At 46.3% G+C, this 22,928-nt stretch overlaps 1 protein-coding gene across 2 annotated transcripts; it reads left to right on the forward strand.

Annotated features, from left to right (window-relative positions):
- The first annotated feature begins 3,035 nt into the window (after positions 1-3,035).
- TMCO1 (transmembrane and coiled-coil domains 1) lies at positions 3,036-22,555 on the forward strand. Of its 2 annotated transcripts, none has more exons than XM_086462438.1 (7): positions 3,036-3,159; positions 4,698-4,775; positions 8,141-8,200; positions 11,613-11,659; positions 12,264-12,331; positions 15,853-15,997; positions 22,202-22,555. In XM_086462438.1, the coding sequence occupies exons 1-7, from the start codon at positions 3,090-3,092 to the stop codon at positions 22,298-22,300; spliced, it is 567 nt and encodes a 188-aa protein (XP_086318564.1). In that variant the 5' UTR covers positions 3,036-3,089; the 3' UTR covers positions 22,301-22,555. The 2 variants fall into 2 exon arrangements, with proteins under 2 accessions (XP_086318564.1, XP_086318565.1); XM_086462439.1 differs by having other exon boundaries at positions 15,908-15,997.
- Positions 22,556-22,928: the final 373 nt, after the last annotated feature.

Below are 22,928 nucleotides of genomic sequence, written 5' to 3' on the forward strand. Positions count from 1 at the left end.
TTTCCGCTCACCGCTCTCAACTCCTCTCCCACCGTGCCCCTGCGGACTGCAGCGTGTGGCATGGGAGCGTGGCACCGTGCGCAGCCGGTGCCAGGGGAGGAAGCGCTATATGTGGACGGGAACTTCCTGCAGGGTTGAATTCCAGCGGATTCCCACGGCCCCATGCCAGTTTCCAAGTGCTGACTGTGGGCACAGCTCCCGTGCACACCACCGGGCCACAGGAGCTGTTCAAAGCTCGCTCTTACTTGCCGCCACACCTATGTCTGAATGGGAAAACCCCCTCAGCATGTCGTGACCTCCAGGTTATTTGGTTCTCCCTGTGCCTACACTCACTGCTGCCAGCTTCTCTGCTGCCCTGCCTGGGGACAGATCAAAACCTCTGCTGTGCTAGGGCTGTTTCAGACTGTGCTGTCCATCCACCTCAGAGCTGAGCGTCTCTGTAGGATGCCCATCGTGGCATTTCATCTCCAGTTCCCCTTCTAAACGTTTGACACGTGGCAGAAGCAGACACACTTATAGAGGGAAGGATAAGTAAATGCCTCTTGATGGGCCCTCAAGGGGTACGAGCTAAGGATATTCAAGGTTTATTCATACAGAACACAAGGAGAATTTGCAAAGGTCAGATTAACAGCTCTTTCAAAACCAGGCCAGGGCTGTAAACTGGAAGTGAATCAAATCCAAGTCCCAGTTAGTTTTAGATGGCATCTTTCCTCAAAACTTATCTGAGAATTTTACACACTCTTCTTCCTAGCTGCCAGTCACTAACATACTGTGCAAAGCAAATTAATCTTTTGTTCAGTCTTAAGTCTGGAGACTTCAGTATGTGAAATCTGTTTGGACATGTGTCTCTCATCTGGTTTTGAGGTTACCTCCATAAATATTACTTCTGCTGTATCTGGAATGTTTGCAGGCCTCTAACTCATACGTCCAGAGCTATGTATTATGAAAATGCTTTCCTTTTTCTCATATCCCAGGCTTGTTAGATCAAATCAAACTGCACTCAACTCTTCATCTGTCCTTTACGCATTGATCAAAGCACAGAATGCTGTTTTAAAAAGGAAATGCCATTGAGACTAATACGCATTCTGTTGTCTGAAAAAACCCTGCTGATAAGGATCCTGGTGTGATTCAAAATGACAGGATGAAATTACAAAGAGCCCATGTCACCTCTACCTCCCGTTCAAAGCACAGACAACAGAGAGGAAAGAGGTTCATGTCACTGTCTCTGCCTGGCCTGGCTTCTGCCACCCAAGTGTTCTGTGAAAGACCATGTTCGGTACCAATAACAGGTATCCTGTGAATCTTTTCCCATAGTGGTGGAAGAGAAACTATTTCCAAATATTGCCTTGATTGATACTGACACATCTCACAGGCAGGAAAGCCAGAGAGTTCTCAAGAAAGGGAGTGGGGGCGGAGGACAGCATACAGCACAGCCAAGTGCATGAGGTGGCACACAGCAGGGCACAAAATATTATCATGGATTCTGCCACATCACCAGCTGTTAATACGTTCCTGCTGCTCGCCCTAAACTGAAATACCCATCCTTAATTCACCCCCGTCTCCCTGATGGCTCTCACTCCCTCTGGACTCTGGTTGCTCACAGCCAGGTTCTGCTCCCAGTTCTCCTGCAATCTTGCAGAAAGCTCCCCGTGCCAGGCGGCAGCGCTGGGACTTCCCTTGGGGCACAGAGGCTGCTTCGCTGCAACTTCCAGTGACTCCCGACTCATTGCGTAGCCACCCGCACACACGGGGCTTGCGTGTTTCCTTGTATCCAAATGTCACCAGGCTCCAGAGGATTTGTTTGCTGCCAAATCTCACGCCCTCACTTATTACTCGTGTTTCCTTCTCCGAGCTACGGTTTTGTCACCATCTTTCTGCATGGAATGATTAAGGGCAACGATGGGGCCTTTTACCTTCCTTATTTTTCACTCCGCTCTGCGCATGTCATCCCACAGTGCATTGCTCTTCGCTGATGGCAAACTCCTCCATTATGCAAGGACAAGCACAAACCTGCCCTTCCCCGCCTGCCCTGTTTCCTTTTCTGTATTTCTGCTTTCTAGGTCTCCTCATGCCATTACAACTTGAGGATTTGGTCTAGTTCTGTTGCTCCAGGTGTAACCGCTGGAGCCTCAATAAAAGTCAATTAGTCTCTCTGCTAAATCCTTGCCATTATTTCACTGTCCTCGTTAGTGTTCTTCTTAGTCTCATCCCACCCGTGAATGTTTCACACACACAGAGCAATGTTAGATTTACTCCCCTGCTTCCAGCCCTTTGAATTACTGAACGCAGTACTCCGCTGCTGGCCGTACGAGAACTGGCCAGCAATGAATCCTGATAAAGGTCAGGCAACAGTATTTGTAAATATTTGATCCCAGAAAACGCCTTCCGCTGCTGTGCACTAACAGGATATTCATGCCATTGGCAAATTAACCCAGGGCACAATTTTAGAAACCAGGAAGGCTGCTCCACACAAGCCCTTGGCGACTGTGGTGGGAACGCTCAACAAAAGCAAACGCCCCGTGTGTCTTCCCCTGGAAATGGCCTCAGAGCGGCTCAGAGGGAGCCGTGTGGGCCGCCACGGCCTGGCAAGATGGTGGGCAAGGCAGTGTTGGCAGCAGAAGCCCCCCCACGGGCCCTGCGCAGGGCCTGGGCACCACCAGGCCCAGGCGTGCAGGACTCGTACGGTGCTGGGGCGGGAGGACGGCTCCCCCGGCCGCAGGGAAGGCGCCTGGTCTCGGGCCCGCTCCCCAAAGAGCACCGTGCCCGGGGACACCCCTGCCGCCATGACAGGCTGCGCGGCGACACCGGGCCGCGCTCCCCGAGGCCAGCGGGGAGCGGGGCCCCGCCACCACCATTGACAGTCGCCTCGCCCAATCAGAGCAGCGTCTCCTCGCGCTTTCCCCTCCCCTCGCTCTTGCCGCGGCTTCTCGATCAGCGCCGCGTCGATTGGCCGGCGTCCTCTCCCGGAAGCTCCCGCACTCGCTTCCGGCAGTTGCTAGGCAACGTGCCCCCCAGGTAGCTTCCGGGTGGCGGGGTCTGTTTCCGGGAGCGCGGCGGCGTTACCGGGGTGGGGGGGTGCGGGCAACACCATGAGCACTATGTTCGCCGACACCCTCCTCATCGTCTTCATCTCCGTGTGCACCGCGCTGCTGGCCGAGGGTGAGTGCTGGGCCGCTGCGGGGCGGGTGGCGGCGTCCCCTCCTCGGCGGGCCGGTGGGCCCTGTCGGCTGGGCTCTGGCGGAGCGGGGAGGCCTTGGGGCCCGTCCTGGCCCGCCGGTCCTGTCAGCGGAAGGCATAGGGAGGGCCCGGAGCGGCTCGGGGGTGGCCGGGAGGGGGCTGGCAGGAGGCTGCTCCTCGGCTGTGCTGCGTCGGCCCCTGAGCGCTGGGAGGGAGCGGGTTAAAGGCTGGGCTTGGGAACACCGGGGAGGGAGGGCGGGTGTCGGAGGAAGAGCAGGACGGTAAGGGCGTGAAACGAGGTTTAGTTACTCAGGGCTATCTGGAGGCCTGGTGCTTGAAGGCCGGTATAGGCAGCCCATGGAATACCTCTTGAGCAAAACCGATCTATGATGCAACGCGGTGGGAATTGGGCTTGTTTGGTCTAGATAAAAGAAGGGGGGGGGGGCGGGGCGGTGGACTAACAGTTTTCAGTGTGCCTGAAAGAGATCACTGGTGATTTTCTGTAGCTGTTGTGGGAAGCATGTGAAGAAATCGCTTGAACTTGCAATGATGGTGACTTAGGCTGCTTGAAAAGACTTTTTAAATTGTAGCGTATTCAAATAGGTGCAGCTTTTTAAGAACAGGTTGGATAGATGCCTTTTGGGGTAGTCAAAGTCAGAGGCTGTTCCCTCTTCCTGGCACTGAGCTATATCCCAAAATCTCCCAGAGCTTCCAGATGCTGTCTTGGGCATTCAAGGGCAGGGAGAGTCCCAAGTGGAATATGATACTTGTTTTTTAGGAGCCCTACTGCATTGCATTTGGTGTTAGATTGTGTACGTGTCTGTTGCCTTTCACAGCACAAAGCTGCCTTGACCTCAGAAGCATCTCCAGGGTTCCCTTCTCTGCAGCTGGTCGTCCCTGGGACCCGGTAGCACAGTCCTATTGTTAAACCAAAGCCAAGAAAAAGACACAAACCGTTGTGTAGGACCTTGGATTAAACTGTTTGCAAACCACTGGTTCTGTACTTGTGGCACAACTCATTTTGATCATGTTTGAGTGCAAGGAATTAGACTGGAGAATCTCTTGAGGTCTTTTCTAGCCTAATACCTCTATTTGGCTTTTCAAAATGTGCTACTCTTAACGGGTAGGAGCAGGAATTATTCCTCAGGCCTTAATTAAGTAGTATGAAAGTGCAGAACACAAAGATGGTTATTGCTCCTGGTTTTAAGGTGAGCAACAGCTCAGTAAATATGAGCATGAAGGAACTGAATTAGTCCCACAAAACAGCAGTGCTTGGTAAGATAGCCGATAACTTCTAAAGACATTTATTTTGATAGGTGCCATTGCTACATGGAGCTAGAGGCGGGGATTTGAAGGCAAGTGATAGCAGAACTTTCTAGTGATTTGTGGTACCTTTGCTGTATTATAATGTGGTTTTGTAGACATGACGTGTATTTTTTGCATATGTATTTGCTAACTTGTATCCCTGTTATTGCAAGAGGTCTTTACTCATCTAGTTACTTACTGACTATTTGTTTCAGGTATAACTTGGGTGCTGGTATACCGAACAGACAAATACAAGAGATTAAAGGCTGAAGTGGAAAAACAGAGCAAGAAATGTAAGTACTTTTAAGGCATTGGAGAACATGTCTTGCTGCTCTTGTTATATTGTGCTTTAGCAGATGTCAAATTGAATAAAGTCTGTGCTCTGAGAAATTCCTGCTGCCTCTTCTGCTGAGGGAGAGAACTTTCTTCAGCTTGGATTTCATAGGAGCCTCATTTTACAAGTTACACAAATCCGTGCTGAGGGGACTTATTTCTGTCCTTGTCTTTTGCTGGAGGGAAGGTTAGTACAAAGACCTGTTGCGTTGTCTGAATTGCCCCCCCTCTTAATGGAGGGCAGGAGGCAGTAAGAGATCAGTACTGGCGTCTTTTTTTCTAAACATGAGTAGCCAGTGTCTGTATATGTAGATTCCTTTAGATGCCTAAAATAGGTTCAGAGATGCAGTTTCTGCTTTTCAAGGGCAGTGGAGAATTTGAGATTTATAGTAAGAAAGAACTAATGGATACATGAGAGGCAAGCGTAATACGTAAAGAGTAAAAGTGATGATTAATGGTGGATGATGGGTAAAGACAAAGCCATGATAGAAAGGTCTGAGCCATCAGCTGATGTAAAAATAAACTATATGGAAACAAATGGAGTTGATTAGAAAAAAATCCCAGGTAACTTCCATAGAGAGGAGATCTGAGAGGCCTGGGAGGGGTTGAATGAATGACGAGGGAGGGAGAGAAAAGGGAGCAGAGGGTGAGCAGTCAGAAGATACGCATCAGGCATTAAGAGGAATGGTAAACCGGACAGTCTGAGCATGGAGTGCTTCAGTGGACCTAGCTGTATCAGAAGCCAAGGAGCAGAGGAGAAATTCATGTGATCTTTCAAACTCAATTGTATGTGCCCTACGCAAGTTGCAGCAGGAAGAGACAGCACACAAGAACTAGGGCCAAACCTGAGTGGTTTTACCTTAAAAATGTTTCACCATGATGCCGGCGCTCTTAGTGCATGAGAGAACAGTATTATCAAAGAGTGCTCTTTCCAGTCTAGCTTATTCCAGCCTTCCCCTGGGCAAAATAAACTGAAGAGTTGAAGTATAGTCATGCTTGTGTGTCAGCTCCTAAATTAGGGGCCTTTGTCATCACAGCAGTATCAGATGGGGATTGCATCTCTGCCTGCCTTTCTTTAATCCCACTTGGCTGACAAAAAACGTGTAGGCTAGAATTAGCCCCAGAAGAGCAAGTTAGAGAAGTAGTTGAAACCCAGCTGAAAACTTAAATGTCCTAGTGTGTTTGTGCTGTGGAGTTTAATGCTGTTTGGTTTTTGTAGCTCTCCTGATATGCAGGCTATAATTTGTGATGGGAAAGATGTGAGGTTCATGCATCTCAATTAGTTTCTAACTTCCTTATTTGATTCCCCATGTCCAATAACAACAACAAAAAAGTAGAACAGAAAAAAAAATTGCTAAAAATTCAGCTTGGATTCCCACCTCCCTGCCTCCAAGGACAGCTGGCTGACCTGATGGCTTACAGACAACTTGCAAAGTAGACCACTTGAGCCACACCTCTCAACTGTTACCTAACACATCTGAAAAAGGAAAAAAATACATTTGAGATCTTTAAGCTGTCCCATGAGAATCCTAGCAATCCTTAGTATTTGCAAAAACAGATGGGCTGAATAGTGTGCTTGAGCAGGCGTTGTTACTCATAGTCCTTAGTTTCCTCTCTTGCTGTCCTCTCATTTCTGTTGAGAGGCGCAGCATTGTCTGAGACTGCTGCAGAGATTATAGTAAGTGTTCTGGGGCAAATGTAGTGGTAAATTTGCAAGGCTGAAAGCTGTCTCTAGAATTGCTGCTGTGTTGTCATGTGTGTTCCCACAGACAGGTTTGCGAGACTGCCTGACAATTATTTGTTCTGCTCAAACCATAACAGAATTAGGGCTGTAGAGTTCCTGGGTGTGGGCATAAGGCTCAATAGTGTTATCGAGAGTGAAGCTGGGGGCTGGGAGCAACAGGTAGGCCTGAAAAGAGTCAAAGTGTTCTCCAGTTGGGTTTAGAGTTGGGGGCCATGGCATTATGTGGACTAGGGTTGGGATGGACTGATCAGGATCCCCCAGCTGGATTTGGCGTGAGGAAGGTTATGGAGCAAGCATTCTGTGAGTACTGGGCGTGTTGTGTCATCTGGCACCTCTCTCCAGCATTCCCTCTGAGCAGACTTCCCTGTTTTTTCCCCTTGTGCTAGCCTGCCTATCAGAGATACGCTTGTTCTTTGGAAAAAAACCCAGTGTGTCACTACATTACCGCAGAAGAGATGATGTTTAGGTATCTTGTCTGGGCTAGTGTGGTTTTCTTGGCGGTTATGACTGACTCGCGTATCACAGACACTTCAGAAAGCAGCACTACAAATGCTTGTGTGACTTGGAAGGCTGACTGTATTGCACCTGCTTTGAAATCAAGGATAGAATATCTGTGCTGAGCTAGTACTTCATATGGGAGAAGAGTCCTAATGCTCAGGTCTCTAAGCTGCTTATATGAGCTAACAAGGAGCCAAGTCTTTTCATTGGTAGAGTAGATATGGTACAGATACATGGAGTTTAGAATGAAGAGGGACTGCTGTCTGTTGTTAGACCATAGTCATGCTTTATCATCCTCACTTGTTGTAGTACTCTTGTTATAAGTCTTAAATTAAAATGTCTCTTACTTCATGGAAGAGCTCTTCTAGCTGTCAGCAGAAGAGCATTTGCAGATGAGCAGCCCATTTACTGCGTTACAAGTTCACTGTGCTGGCTTTGTTAGCCTTTTTTGCTGCAGTGGTAGTTGTTTGCAGATGCTTGGTGAGCGTCTGATTTGGGGTTTTAGTAACTTAGAGCTTAGGCTTCTACTTTAAAGTATTGGAAATGCTTCAGTACTAATTAATTGAAGAATGGAGAGGCTGTGACCGACTGCTTGGACAGCATTTCCCCTGAGAATGCCTGCCTGTGAAGAAGGGATGTATGAGAACACAGGCTTTCCTGTATTCTGCTTCCCACTGCAGATAATCGGGAGCAGAGCTTGCCACAAAGCTCTTTTCATTACACTTGCTGAATCAAAAGTACTGTCTAGTACTAATGACAAATCAGCAAGGGTCATTTGAGCCAAAACTGTCCCCAGACTGCTCAGTTAACAATGTGATGGGCTCTTGACAGAATTTAAAATTAACCCTTTAAGTATTCTGATACCTCGTCCAGGGTTTTGATTTTTTTAAATTATTATTTCTAAGTGTTTGATGGAGTCAGCCTTGGTGGTTTAAAATTTATTGATTCTAAATATGTTCTCAGTCATACTCAGCTTCCTTTTGTGCCCTGTTCTCTAAAGAAATAAAATGTTTTATTTGGTGTGTGGAAAAAGGGTGGTGGCGTCCCTGTGCAGAAATGATGGAATATCTTTTCGCTTGGCAGTGGAAAAGAAGAAGGAGACGATAACTGAATCAGCAGGCCGACAGCAGAAGAAGAAAATAGGTAAGACTGGTAGAGGAGTGCAGTGTCCCAAGAATGGGGGGAAGTTGAGAAGCCTATGGAAGTGATTATCCTTTCCTTCCTTTCAAAACTACTTATTTAAAGTGGTACTAGAGCTTATTCTTGGCCTGATGACTGGAATATGAACACTTCTGCCATACTGTTCCAAGACAGGAGATTTCTAGCCTCCTGATGGTTTTAGTCAAATGCAGAGAAGGGCAGCGTCACTGGGAGGAGCAGCACTTCTTACTGAACTGGTTCCCTTTCTCTCCAATTTGAGCCTTTATATCCATGACTGTTACTAACTTCTGTTGACAAAGCTCTTCGCTGCAGTGCACTGTCAGCTTTCAATAGCTATATGACTGTGATTTTTTTTGATCTTTCATTTTTTTCTGATTTGAACACTTCAGAGCTGAAGGTGTTTGCATGTTAACTGTAACTGTGCTTAGATTTATTTCAAGTTTGATAAATTAGTTTTGCTCGATGTTAAGTAGTGGTTTTTTTTTTACATTTTTTAAATTGTCGATAAGCTTAAGTCTTTCTGGGTAAAAGTAACTCTTAAGTACTGAACTATACAAGAACAAGGTGGTAGATGTTTAATGGACATCAGCTTTAGAAAGTTCTGTTATCTGCAGGACTCTGAAGTAAAACGTGCAGCAAAGCTCAGTTAAGTTATTACAGAAATCGTGGCAGGAACATTTCTGAGAGCTCCTGGGAGTTGGTTTCCTCATTCCTCTGTAACACCAGGTAGCTGGATTAGTCATTTGATCTGTACAAAGCTTGGGAATAATTATAAACATATCTTCAAACAGTTCTTCCTAGGTATAAAACCTGTTATCACTAGACTCTTGAAGGAACAGGAGCCAAAATTCTTCCTCTTGTGCGTTTTTGGTTGCTAATATTGAATAATGCCTGCATGGGATGAATACCACTTGGTGGATAAGGCAACTTTTTAATATTACGTACTGTTGTTACATACGGTCACTTTTCAATGTGGTGTTGCAGGGCACCATCCAAACTATATTCCTAGCAGAGAATATTTTACTTGTGCTTTGGACTAAACTAATAAACAGTAGAATCTGAGGAATTCAGATGCTCCACCAATTTTTTTATACACTGAAATAATCTTGTTTTGCAAATGAAAAACAAAGCACAAAGGAACTAAGAACGGAACTTAGGAAATGACCACTGATTTTGTTTGCTGTGATGCTTGCTGGCCAAGCCTAAGATACCAAGACTGATTTTTGTTTTTGCAAGTGCTGCATAACTTCAGTGTCATTTGTTTTGAGGCGTTTTCAGTGTTTCTGAAAAATCAGTCTGTAAATGTCAAGCTGGACATCCCAAAAATGACTCTCAGCTGTTAACTGCTTCTGAAATCTCTGATCCCAGTAACTTGTGCTGGAGTTCCTTTAAATTCTACCATAAGTCACAGCTGTGGTACACACCTGCCTTGGTTGCCATTCTGGTTTGTGCACAGAATAAGGCAGACGGTCTGTGTATGATATTAATTACTTGGTTACGTAAGGGATGAATCATGCATATGCACAAGGAGGTAGGGTGAAAGTTGCATGGGAAGGCTTGATTTGGTGTTTCCTATTTATCAAACTTTTTAAGTAGAGAATGAGCCAACTTCAGTCACATTGTGTCTAAATCACCTTTCGTACTGCTGGAACAGGGCACCCTTAACATCATGGTGCAGCCTTCTGCCTTTTCAGCTTAAGGAGTTGTTAGCTTAAACTTTGCTACTGCTTTCTGTGTCCATGTGTCCCTAGAAGAAAAGACAGTGACGTTCCCAGGAGCCCACGAGTGCTATGTAGACAGCAAACCAGAAGCAAACCAAAGAAACAGTGCTAGCAAATAATATTATTGCTGTATCCTCATGGTTTGTGTTCCACTGAGCGGAATTAGATGATTTTGGACTCCATGGTGCTGCTTGTTGACCCACTGCTCTTTCTCTGTGCCTCTACCCAGCTATCTAGCAGAGTACTTAAATGCTGCTTATGTATGACTTGGGCAGGAATAGACCATTTATGTAAGGTGGTGGGACACCCAGAGCCTGTTTGTTTCGAATTTATAGAAATGGGTGAGAAACAGGTCAGGTGTATTGGGGGATCAGGGCTGTATTCTTTATCCCTATGTAACCTTTAGCCCGTCTCGATAGATGGTTAGTTATGTAGCAGAGGGGAAAAAACAAGTATTTGTGCCAAATGTGATTCCTAAAGAGCTGGCCTGTGGTTGCTGAAATTGCCCAGAACAAAACTCTCCACCTGGATCAGGAAGCAGGTGTCTGGAAAGTTACTGCCAGAGGGGAAGGTTAGTAGTTAGGTGCAATTGAAAACAGCAATGAGGATTCTAAGAAATTGGATAGGGGTGTTGCTGTTGCTTTTCATAACGCATACTGCAAATCCCTGTATTTAGCAGGGGCTTGAAAGATAACTGTTGAGCTTCTGTGCTGTGGGCCTCTTGTACTGAAACTTCAGCAGGGATCCGCTGGACAACTCACATGCTGAACAGCCTTTGACAGTCCTTCTGCATCCCCTCCTCTCTTCACTCGCACTGTTCTTTGGCTATTTCTGCATTGTCCACTTCCTTACTTCAGCTAGGTGTTGCTTCCAAGGCCTGGCTGCCCCTCTGGATCCTCAGTCTGAGAGGAGCACAGTGGACAAGGGACAAGATGGTGACAGGTGGCGGATAATGCTTGAGGCCAGAGCAGTCCTCCAGTGAGGGGCATGGAAAATTCCTTCCCAGAAAACTGGGCATCTTTGAAATTTGTCATGACTTAAGGCCACACTAAATTTCCAAAGTAGTATTTTGAGAGTATTCTCTGCAAAGCATACTGTTACACACACTACTAAAATTACTGTAGAAAACATCTTTCCTCTTTGGAGAATCTTTTAGGTGTGACAAGGGTCCAAAAGTCATTACTAAGACCAGCAGGATGTTAGCCTGGCTGAGGTGCAGCTCCCAGCTCTGTGTGCGGTTTTGGAGTCCCTTCTGACGCTCCAAAATGAAATGCTTATGTAATGTATTTATAATGGTGAGCCTGGTGTGCAGTAAATTGAGACTGCTCTCTTTCGGAAGTGTGATATAGAGGCACTGTCTTTGTTTTCTGGCAACAGTGCTCGTGCTACTGTGTTAGTTGGTTGAGTTAGCAAATTTGACATTCTATGCATTTCTTTCAAAAGTGCTGAATGCATGATTCTAGCCTCCTTCTCTTTTGTGCCTGCTTTGCTGCATGTTGCTGTGGTGAAGCAGTTGGCTATGTACAGTTTTTCAGTTTATACTGTCTGCCATAGAGAGCTGGAGGTGGTTTTGGATGTGTTAATTTGTTTAGAGTGCCAAGAAGGTTAAGTATTGCTGGAAATGAAATCACTCTGATAACTGGTTATAACTGTTGTTGGTTTTGTCATTCCAGAGAGACAAGAAGAGAAACTGAAGAATAACAACAGAGACTTGTCAATGGTAAGAAAATTAAAGCCAGTTCCCAACTGCTGAAGATTTTGGTCAGCTTTCCAATGGAAAGACTTTGTTCAATTGGCAGATATAGCGGCTTTTCCTCCTGACAGGTCCTTCTGGATTATCTCTAATAGCTGCAGATTTTTAATATGAGCCACAGAGTTCTCCAGCAGTTACTGCCTCATCTCATGCCCAGCCTTAGTTGTTTTCATTTTTATAAGTCTCTGTGATGTTTTCAAAGTAGAATTGCTTTGTCTGACTTCCTCTTGTAAGTTCTGTCTTCATAATGATCCCCTGCTGGTTGGTTGTATAGGCTTAAGGAAAAAAAAAACAACCTGTGGAAGGTAACAGGACAATTCTTGAGCGCTCCCCTGCCAAGCAGCTCTTCACATCAGTGGTCCATTCTGTGGCTGCCTTTATACCCAGCTGTTGACCAAACTTCTCTTTGGGAGTTCTACAGTCACTTCTACAAACCCTCTGACCTTCTGGGTCATCTTTTTTCCTTCTGGATTCCAGTGATGTTGTACAAAGCGTGTTCTTAAGGGTATGAGCCCATAATCCCTCGGTGTAGCCCTGTTGTTTTGATTGTCTCTGACCTTTCCGCTTGCAGGTTCGGATGAAATCCATGTTTGCCATTGGCTTCTGCTTCACTGCCTTGATGGGAATGTTTAACTCCATGTAAGTGTCAACTTATTGGGTTTTTCTTAAATTTTCATGGTGAATATATTTTCCACCTTCCCTCTATCACCTGAAGTGTTACAGTGTCAGAATCCCTACCAGAACCATAACTAATCTGAGTAAAATGGATCAGTGTTTCATATGAAGATGTGGTTGTTTGGTTACCATACACACGTTGTGCTCAAGAGGGAACCCTGCACGCTGGATGTATCAAATTGAACAAACTACATGTAATCCAGACAACTCCAACATTCTTTCTGCTTGGGAACATCTTGATTAGGGCAAGCTTGGTAGATGTCAGGGCAGCAGCTACAATCTTCAGCTGCTTTGGCTTCACTATAATAGCGTGACCAAAGAATGCTCTCGCAAGCAAAACTGGGTCAGCTCCCTTGCCCTTAGAAATAAGCTATAATTGCAGAGTTTGTCGCCCTACTTAAGGTGATCAGAGTCAAGATACTAACAGGTCCAGGCTTGGGTTTTTATCTTCCTTTGCTTTAAAAATGACCTGAGATAGGTCTGGTTTAAAAAAAAAAACAAAAAAAAAGGCCGAACTGGTTTGCATGGTTATAAACAGCTTTGTTTCAGACCTGCAAAACTGAAAGACTGATTAGCTTTTAAAACTTGATTCAGTCTTGAAATGTGAACTTCCCATTGGCTATTAAATCTGAAGATGACATGAGTATGGTTAGTATAACCTCTGGGAGGCTGCTTAATATCTGGGCAAGGTACTTGTCCTGCAAACCGGAGTTTATGTTCTTGGGCACCAAAACCTTTGGCCTTTGTACTAGCAGTCCCCAGGATACAGTCTATTGTTGTTTTACTGCAGATCTGTGGGTGGATAAATTGCAAACAGGGGGTAATAACAGAAGTGCCACTGTGTGGACTCTTTATTTATTCAGCTTAGTCAGACTTCAGCATCTAGCATTCTGTGGAACACTGTGAAACTGAGCAGAGGAACACAGCGCTAAAGAACTTTAAAATTTTGGTACAGTCTTGAGTCATTGATGTCTCATTTCACTGGAGCCCTGAGCAGGGATGGAAGTGCATCATGAGTCATGTGCCCAGCAACATAGTGTCTGTGTGGGATTTGTGGTGCTGCACCTGCGGCCTTCCAAGTGCTTGCCTAGCTGTTTGGGTGCAATACAAACACCACCCTGAAACAAACTCAAAAGCAACCCTACTCTGCCCACTTTCCTAGAGTGGGAAGAGGCAGTTCAGGGTATGCTGCGGCTGGTAAGTGTTACAGGACTGTAACTTCATTAAGAGATTTAGGAAGGAATTGATTTTGGTTAAATCCTGTGTGGCTCCTCCTTCCATATATATCGACCTGAAAAAAAAACAGTTTATTGGTTTCTTCTCCTTTAAGACAACCAAGCTTGCTTGTCTTACTCCTCTTTTGAGGATTCCTGCCCACGGAGACCACGCTACAACCCACAGAGTTGACACAAAGCTTTTTGGGCATATATTTCCTTTAACTGTCCCTTTCTGTAAAGGGAAACTGAACATGAACAGCAGGAGTATCCAGAGAGCTCACTGATTGTTTGAATTGAAATAGCTTTCTTGCTAATGGCTGAGGCTATTGAATTAAAATCTAAAGGTTTGACTGTCTTGCCTTTGGGGCTAGCTAGTTAAATTTTGCTCCCGATATCAATACAAAGTAGCTAGTGCGTTTGTATCTGTATGGCAGCTCTAGTGGGTTGTACTTGCACTGTTTGAAGCTGATAAAATGGTTTGATGGAGCTGGTACTGTCATTCTCTTGATATGGCATAAAGAGCAGCTGCTTGTCTCGGGAGGAGATTACTTCAGTTATGAATTCAGGAGGCTCTTAGGCTCCCTCTGGGAAGCTGCTACTGCCAGGTCATCCATGGAGACCCTGTGGGTGTGGTATGAAAAGGAGGAGAAGGGTGGCTGACACCTGCAATGGCTGTAGCCTCATTTGCTAGTCTTTCCTGTTCTTGAATGAGTTCATTGCTTTGTGGGTCAAAAGGAGCAGGAATTGCATGGAAGTAACATGATGTGCCAGCCTTTGGACAAGTACTGTGCAGACGTTGCTACTCTGTGGCTGGGTACCTCATTTGCCGAGTGCCAGCTTAGCCAAAATGGAAATTACTGTGATGACTGGCTCTCCTTAGAGCGTCAGTAGTAATGGGGCAGCAGGGTGGACCGTGCTAGAATGATGTGTGTCAAGGCGGCTGGTTTAAACCCAAAGAGGAGAGTGCTGTGCTGAAGATCGGCAGCTGAGTGACTGTTGTGGTGTAAAAGGTATGCTAGGACAGCAAGATCTGTAGTGATGGTGGCCCCCAAGCAGATGGAGTTTCTCCTGGAAGAGAAAGCGACTTCTGTGTGTCTCCGTTTTCTCTTGTCAGAAACTTCTTGATGCAATCAGTTCTTGGTCTTACTCAGAGTTGTACATTTCAGTACCCCTTCACGGTAACTGTGAAAACCTGATGGAATTAAAAGCAGGTACCTCGTGGTGCTACTGCTGAAGTACTTGTCATTCTCACAGCAGGAATAACGCAGAATTTTAAGCCACTGGGGGATGTTACAGGGAGATAAACATCCGTTCCTAGCTCTTTTGCCAAACTGCCTGTGAGATGTAAACAAAGTTGGTGTGTGTTTGAGTTGTAGCTGTGTGAATTCATCTCCACAGGAAAGAACGCTCATTTAGGATCTCTTGAAACAAGAAACACCTGTTAGAAAATCAGTGCATGCAGAGAAAATAGCATCCAAATATGCACATGCTGATGAGGCATCATACATGCTTACTTCAAAAGATTGGGTCGACTGCCTGGGTTGGAAGAAATCTTTGCAAACTGGCCAGAATTCACACTCTGCCTGATGCCCTGGAATGTGGACCTGGAGGAGTTCCAGGAGCAGGACAGCCTGTTTGGAATACGTGGTATCGTCCTGCCTCTGCACTGCCTTCATCTTCAGAGCTAATGCAGAGAAGAGTGTTGGTATTAAAAAGCATTCTGTTGATGCAGCCTTCTTGTGCTGAGAAGTATAGCTGCTCTAGGAAAGGAAAAGGCGTCTTTGGTTTATGCTGTGCTTAGAAAATACTCTTCTGCTTAAAGCAGAGTCCATCTTCTTGCAGTTGCTGCAATACAGCAGGGTGATAGTCATCCATCTTTTGTTCAAGTGCTGATGTATTCTGGGAAGTGATCTGCTAAATTTGACTTTTAAATAAAATACACTAGTAAACTGCAAAAAACAACCAAGATTTTATGAACCAACAGCTTGTCCAGGTGATCACTTAAATCACTATGAAACACTTTGTCTTTGACTATGGCAAAACTGTTCCTGAGGGAAGCAGGCTTACCCTGTGGATGATTGGGTGTCGAGGGCTTTATGACAGAGGTGTAGTGTGCATAGAGGTGGGCTGGAGAAGGCAGCATGGCTTTTTAGCCTTCTGTGTGGTCTTACCTGCTCTTCATGGGCTGTTGAAGATGCTCACTTGTTCTTTCTGTAGCCAAAGACACTTTTACTCTCCCCAGTTTTGATCCAGTGCTCCCTTTTCCAGATTTGATGGCCGAGTCGTGGCAAAGCTTCCGTTTATCCCCCTCTCATACATCCAGGGTCTCTCCCACCGCAACCTTCTGGGTGAGGATTACACTGACTGCTCCTTCATCTTCCTCTACATTCTCTGCACGATGTCAATCAGACAGGTGAGTACATTGCTGTGTCTCTTGCATGCCTGGAGCAGGGAAAGCACGTCTTCCTCCATAAAGCGGAGTCTGTTACTGCTGTCTAGTTTTGCATGTATAGTCTTTGGTCTGTTTGTGGTTTCTGTGTTTGCCTTCATTCCTATGCTTCATATTCAAAGCAGTTCTAGGTTGGGATCATAAAAAAAGCCACTATCCTGGACTGGTGTGGAAGACTTGATTGGAGACTTGCACCAGGGCACTAGGACAGAGCTGGCAGAAATGGTTCCTTCCTTGTGTGCGTGTGTGTCTGATAACTTTGTGGATTGCCATACCAAGAGATTGTCTCCATCAGAAGCCAATCTTAAGTACTACTTCTTAATAATTACTACTTTTGCAGTAATATGAGAAGTGTAGTGTCTTCAGGGGAGACTTCCTTGGTGGCTTGAGGTTCTATAAAGTTTCAATCAGTCCATAAATTTGCTAGAAAAGTGAGGAAAGAGTTAAACCTGTTCTTTTGGGTTTGTCCTTCCTGTTTTTGCTGACCGATATTTTTTTTTTCCAGAGTCTTAAGGACTTTACCTTTGGTGTCAAGTCTCCCCTAGTATTATGGATGTGACACAGAAAGGGGGTCTGAGTATGATAAGCCAAGAGTAGGCTACATATAGCTCCCCAGCAAAGCTGGTTAGTCCTATCTTTTGAAAAGGGAAGCAGCAGTGAGGATAAGGGAAGTGCCTGTTCAGGAAGGTTCGCTAGCAGCTTAAGTGGCAGAATGGTTGGTAAGGACAAGTGGGCCTTCTCAGTGCAACCAGAAGTCTAATTTGTTTGCCAGATTTCCCCAGAGAGTGCTGGGGATGAGTTAATATAGACTCTGGGGCCTGGATGAATGCTGGTGCAACTAGCTGCGAATTATCTGCTCTTCTGTCTTTGTTTCCTTTTTCTTTGATTCACTTCCTGAATTCTTGCTGCTTTTCTCCTTGACAGACTCTGTTGCTTTTCCTCAGGTGGTGCCAAGGGACTTTGACTTAAAGCAGATCAGCAAAGGGAAGTGGCGTGTTATGCCAACTGCTGTCAGAAGTTTGGATGAGCTTGATGGAGCAGCTTAATAATAGAGAGTTCCTTTGGAGTCACAAAGTGCATGCTGGTGAATCGAATTCTCCATAGACCTCTGTATTGGGTGCTTGTGTTGAAATGGATCTGTGTCTGGTCCTAGGTGAAAGCAGTTAATGAATTGTAGAACAATTTATGTTGAAAGCACCACCTGGAGATCATCTGGCCCACCCCTCACTCCAAGCAGGGCCAGCTTCAGAGTACCAAAGGCCAGGGGCTTCCTCATTATCTTCTGCAAGCCAAATCTTGTTTCGCTTCCCAGTGACTGGGAGCGGTGCTTGCTGCTTTGAAAGAAATGAGACCTTTTTTGGTTTTAGGATTAGCTTCCTGAATTCCTGGAATTCTGTGGTTTGATGCTGTTCCTTCAGGGGGTCTTGTCTGGTACTGCTCTGTGTTACCTGTTACATGAAAAGCCCCTTCTTTCCAATGTTGCAGATTATTATATGGAACGAGGTAGCACTGTCAGCAAGATTTTTCTGCACCCATTGGCTTGATCGGGGAACTCCCTTGCTGAAAAATCCCCCATGAATTTTTTTTGTCCAAAAATATAATTCCTGTGGTTAGTTCTAGTCCTGGGCATTTCCTGGTGTTTCCTATTGTGAAATCAGTAGATGGCATGAACTGAGTGGTCGTCTGGTCTGGTTCTGGGCAGAAATGTGGAGTTGTTTACAGTGGGTTGGGCTTTCAAGAGAAATTCCGGGAAAAAAAATTGACATTATGCTTGAGAGTTCATGCTGATGGCCCTATGGAGGACAGAAGTTACTTTATTGCTTTGGAGAAGGGTGTTTTTTGCTCTGAAGTATTAGATTACAGTCTTCACAGTGCTGTCTTACCTACGTGGTCTTGGTTAACTACATCTGCTGTTGTCCAGCTGTTAGACAGCTCAGTTTCTTCCTCCTTGTTACATGGAGGGAAGGACAGAGACCAGACACTGTGCAGAAGCTAGGAACTGAAGCTGTGATTGCTGGCATCCTGCTCTTGGTTTCATTACTTAATATTTGAAGGAGCTTGGGTGATAACAGCATTGGGAAGAGGACTTTGAAGGGCTGTGAGAGGTTGGGGGGAGGGGAGGGAAGTAATTAAGGGCTTAAAATGGTGCCAAAGACTTGCTTTTGGTGCTTTCAATGACCTTGTAGGTGAAAGCTTTGTGACCTTTTGTGTTTCGCTGTGTGCAAAAGGTGAAATCTCTCCAAGTCAGCTTCAAAACAGCGGTTAGCCCAAGGGAGGAGAACTGACGTGGGAGTTAGTGTCTATCTTGATGCTGCTGACACAACAGAAGTGGAGGTATACCAAAAGTCAGGGAACAGGTTGCAAACAAACTGAGGAGACCATACATCCCTCGGCCTTCCATTAAATCCTGAAGCTGCCTGTGAAGGGGTCAGAGGCAGGGAAGAGAGATGTCCCTGTGGAGTTCAGAAGTAGAGGAACTCTTGTGTGTGTGGAAAAAAACAGAGACCTGGAGAGAAATGCAGGGCAGTATGTGGGGGTGGGGAGACTTAACTGGACAGTGAGTAAACTGACATTAGTGGGATGGGCAGTAGCAGCATCAGGCAGTCTCTTCATGTGGTCCTCAGGCATGTGGGGGTGATAAACTCTTCAAACACTGACTGGGAAGCTTGCTGCCTGTGACCTGGCCAACATCTCCCAAAATAGTCAACTCGCAGTGAGTAACTTCCTTTGCACTGTTCCCAGCTCTCCTTGGCACGTAAATCCTGTCCCCTAGTTCCTCCTGCCTTCCTGTTTGGAGAGAGGAGGGTTGCTGGGAGAGGCCTTCCAAGGGTCCTTGAGCTGTTGGGTTTCAGCTGGGAAAGTCTGCTGCTGGGCTGGGCGGGAGACATAATGTCAGGGTTACATCCTCTGTTCCTGCTCCTGTTTCTGAGCTCCCAGCCTTCACCTGTGCTGTTTGTGAAGAGGAGTATGCTACTGTTCCTCAGGCGTTTGCTGGTCTTCACTTCCTTTTCACACGTGCTTGAACTGTAGATTAGGCTGTTTCTCTCTGAAACTTGTTCCCAGTGGGGAGGGGAGCCAGCAATTATCCCTACTGCCAGGAGTGCACTTTCCCACACGGCCTGATCTTGGGGCAGGGAGCCACTCGCTGCCTTGTCTTTGAGGCCCCTTCTGGGTTTGAAGACAAAAGCAGGAGCAGGTTTTGGCCTTCCTGCAGTCATTTGAGGAAAGTTCAGAAGAGCTCAGCTGAGGAATTTGGATCCTTAAGTCTTAAGTCTTCCTGCCCTGTTCCTGAAGGTGACCGTCTCGTTTGTGTTGGAAGTAGACTCTGCAGACCCCTGTGCAATGTGGCCGACAGCAGACAGGACAGGTTTCTGCTGGACCTTTCACCAGCCCTGGTGTTACCAGCTGTGTAGGCTTCAGGATTGCTGTCCAGCAAAACTTGCTTTGCAGCTAGTGCAGGAGGCTAGCTGCCTTCCACAGCGAGGAGGGGACTACTATGGAAGGGTAATGCTGGAGAGTGACTGGAGTCTTGAGTCCACATACAGACAAGCTGTCATCTCTCTTCCTCTTGGAACTGTTCAAGCAGAAGGAGTAACCTTTAGCACCACGGTTATCCTCTCTCTTGATTCTTGAAGGGACAGGGAGGAGGCAGTGCATCTGCTCCATGGATGAGCCGGTAGGAAGCTGGTAGGATCCAGGTCCTGCCTGCTGCTGGCTCTGCAGCACCCTCTGGTGATGCTAAATCTGTCCCTTAGCTGCTGCTTTTGTTTTCTCCTTTCTGTCCATCTCTTGACTAAGGAAGCTCTGAGAAGAGGAACCACATGAACGAGTCTCCCACAGTGAAATGCTCTCATATGTATTCAGTTGCTGAATATCAAACAGTGGCTGCTTTATGTAGGCCATGGATTAAACCTGGTGTAATTCCTTTTCAAGTGTTCCCCTCCTTTACTTTCATGCTTGTGTGTGGGCTGAAACCTTCCTTTCCATCCTCTCCACCAGGTATGAGTCCCAATTTTTAATATATTTTTTTAATTTAGCTACTGTGGGATTATGAAGCTCTACCTTTTCCTTTTTTTTTTTTTGGTTGGTCTCCTGTGATCAAAAAGTTCAAGAACTCTATGACCTTGCTATCTGTCCTGTCCTGACAGTTATTTTGGAGAGGGCACTTGGGTTTGAAGAGAATCCTCTTTTCGTTGTCCTGATAGCCAGGACTCAGCTGGTGACATGAGGAGGACACAGTTGTTTTCTTCTTTCCCTTGCATCAGATGGCCCTGTTTTGCCAGCACTGCATAAGCAGCATCTTGAGCTGTAGTTATTTACAGTGAAGGATGAAACTGAAAGAACTGGTTGCTCTTTGTAGTTGCACTGTTGCAAAATTTAAAAGGAATTTCATAAAAATCAAGAAAAACATCAAATTTAAATATTCTGCTGTGAGTTTTTTAACTAATGCCTGGCTCTGCTACTTAATTCTTTCCTTGTTTGTTGTTTTCCACTGAAATGCCCTGCTCAGATGCAGATGAGGTCATCTCAATAGTCAGGTTTTGGGTTTTGCTACATATGTCCTGTTATACTGCATGTCTCCACCGAACCATTGTTCTGTCTGCATCACTAGCATTCATTTTAATTCTGTGCCTAAGCTCCTGACTTGAACTTGGCACACGCTCTGGTTGCCATGTTGCTGACCCAAATTCCGGCTGCATTAGGAGAGAGCCTTCCTTGCCAGCTTGCAGACCTCAGGCCCTGATGGACACCATCAACAGTGGCTTCTGGAACTTGTGAAAACCCGAGGGCTGCTGTGGTTCTGCTGCAGGCAGATGCTAGGAACCTGCTCTGGTGTGCACACTGCAGTTAAATTGCAAAGATGACTATTGTAGGTTGTTTTTTAAACATGTATCGATGATCTGGATGAAGGGATTGGGTGCTCCCTCACTACGTTTGTAGATGACACTAAATTGGGTGGGCGTGTTGATCTGCTTCGAGGGTAGGAAGGCTCTGCAGAGGGATCTGGACGGGCTGGATTGATAGGCCGAGGCCAATTGTATGAGGTTCAACAAGGCCAAGTGCCGGGTCCTGCACTTGGGTCACAACAACCCCGTGCAGTGCTACAGGCTTGGGGATGAGTGGCTGGAAAGGTGCCCGGCAGAGAGGGACCTGGGGGTGCTGGTCGACAGCCGGCTGACCATGAGCCGGCAGTGTGCCCAGGTGGCCAAGAAAGCCAACAGCATCCTGGCCTGTATCAGAAATGGTGTGGCCAGCAGGAGTAGGGAGGTGATCGTGCCCCTGTACTTGGCACTGGTGAGGCCGCACCTTGAACACTGTGTGCAGTTTTGGGCCCCTCACTACAAGAAAGATGTTGAGGTGCTGGAGCGTGTCCAGAGAAGCGCAATGAAGCTGGTGGAGGGTCTGGAGAACAGGTCTTATGAGGAGCGGCTGAGGGACCTGGGGCTGTTTAGTCTGGAGGAGAGGAGGCTGAGGGGAGACCTGATCGCTGTCTAAAACTACCTGAGAGGAGGTTGTGGTGAGGTGGGGGTCGGTCTCTTGTCCCAAGTAACTAGTCATAGGATGAGAGGGAATGGCCTCAGGTTGCACCAACGGAGGATTAGATTGGACATGAGGAAAAACTTTGTTACAAAAAGGGTTGTCAAACATTGGAACAGGCTGCCCAAGGAAGCGGAGTCACCATGCCTGGAGGCGTTCAAAAAATGCGCTGATGTGGCACTCTGGGACATGGTTTGGTGGGCATGGTGGTATTAGGTCAATGGTTGAACTTGATGATCTCAGACGTCTATTCCAACCTAATGATTCTATGACATTAACGAAGGACCTGCCAGCTGACTGTGTGTGGTGTGTAGCTGGAGGTGGAAAAGTTCCCTCAACCAAAATGTGGATTTAATGATCATAAGGCTTTTGTTGAGGTGGGGGAGAGTGGCCCAGCTCTAGTTGTAGCCATTGTGGATGGTTGTCCATCTCTGTGCTAAGCTTTTTTGAATGTATAGGGATAGAGGTTAAATAAATAGTACCCAGACTGGTAAATCTATGTGGGTAAGAATCTGAATCTGTTGAAACTAGTGGGAAGGTTGTACTTGTAAGCAGAGTGGGGATTTCTTCCTCTTTGTCTCCCTCATCATGGTCTGACACTGTCCTGTTCTTCTGTTCATGTTTTCGCAGAACATCCAGAAGATGCTCGGTCTTGCTCCTTCCCGGGCTGCCACCAAGCAAGCAGGGGGCTTCCTTGGCCCACCGCCCCAGGCAGGGAAGTTCTCCTAAAGCACAGTTACAGCCTTCATGGAAGGTCTGACCAGTGCACAAGACTGCCTTTGGGAAGTAACAAGATGGGATTCTGCACCAGGCTTCATGTGTCCAAAACCAGCCTATGCAGTATTGGCCATGGTCTTGGAAACATCTTCCATTTGGAGTATTCTACCAGCAGTTGTTTGCTCATCGAACCAAGAAAGTTCTCAGAAGATAACTTGACATTTTGTTTCTGGTGTTTCTGGGAAATAAATGGCATGGGCATGTTTACTTAGATGTCTCTTAATTGTGCTCTAGGACAAGTAGAAATACATTGATGTAGTGCAGTTGATTTAGTTTACGGCATGGAAATCAGCTCGGATAGCAAGAGTGAGATCTGCAAAGTGGACGATTTTGAAAATTCAGAACGATCGTGCTGTGAAGTGCTGCTCATGTCTTGGCCATACTGGCTATAGCCCTGTGGTAGGCAGCTGGGCAAGTAGGTGTGCCTGGTCTCCCTTTGCAAAACTTCCAGCGTGGAGGGTGAGGTTTTCTGCTGGCTCAGGTGACTGTAGGCACTGGAACCTGCCCCTGTGCCAGGCTGCCCTCGGAGGTTGCACGTGTTTCTGGATGTACTGTCAGCCTGTGTCTTCCTGGCAGAATA

This window comes from Leptosomus discolor, chromosome 3 (genome assembly GCF_034619465.1).
Source record: "Leptosomus discolor isolate bLepDis1 chromosome 3, bLepDis1.hap2, whole genome shotgun sequence".
In the NCBI taxonomy this organism is placed as follows: Eukaryota; Metazoa; Chordata; class Aves; order Leptosomiformes; family Leptosomidae; genus Leptosomus; species Leptosomus discolor.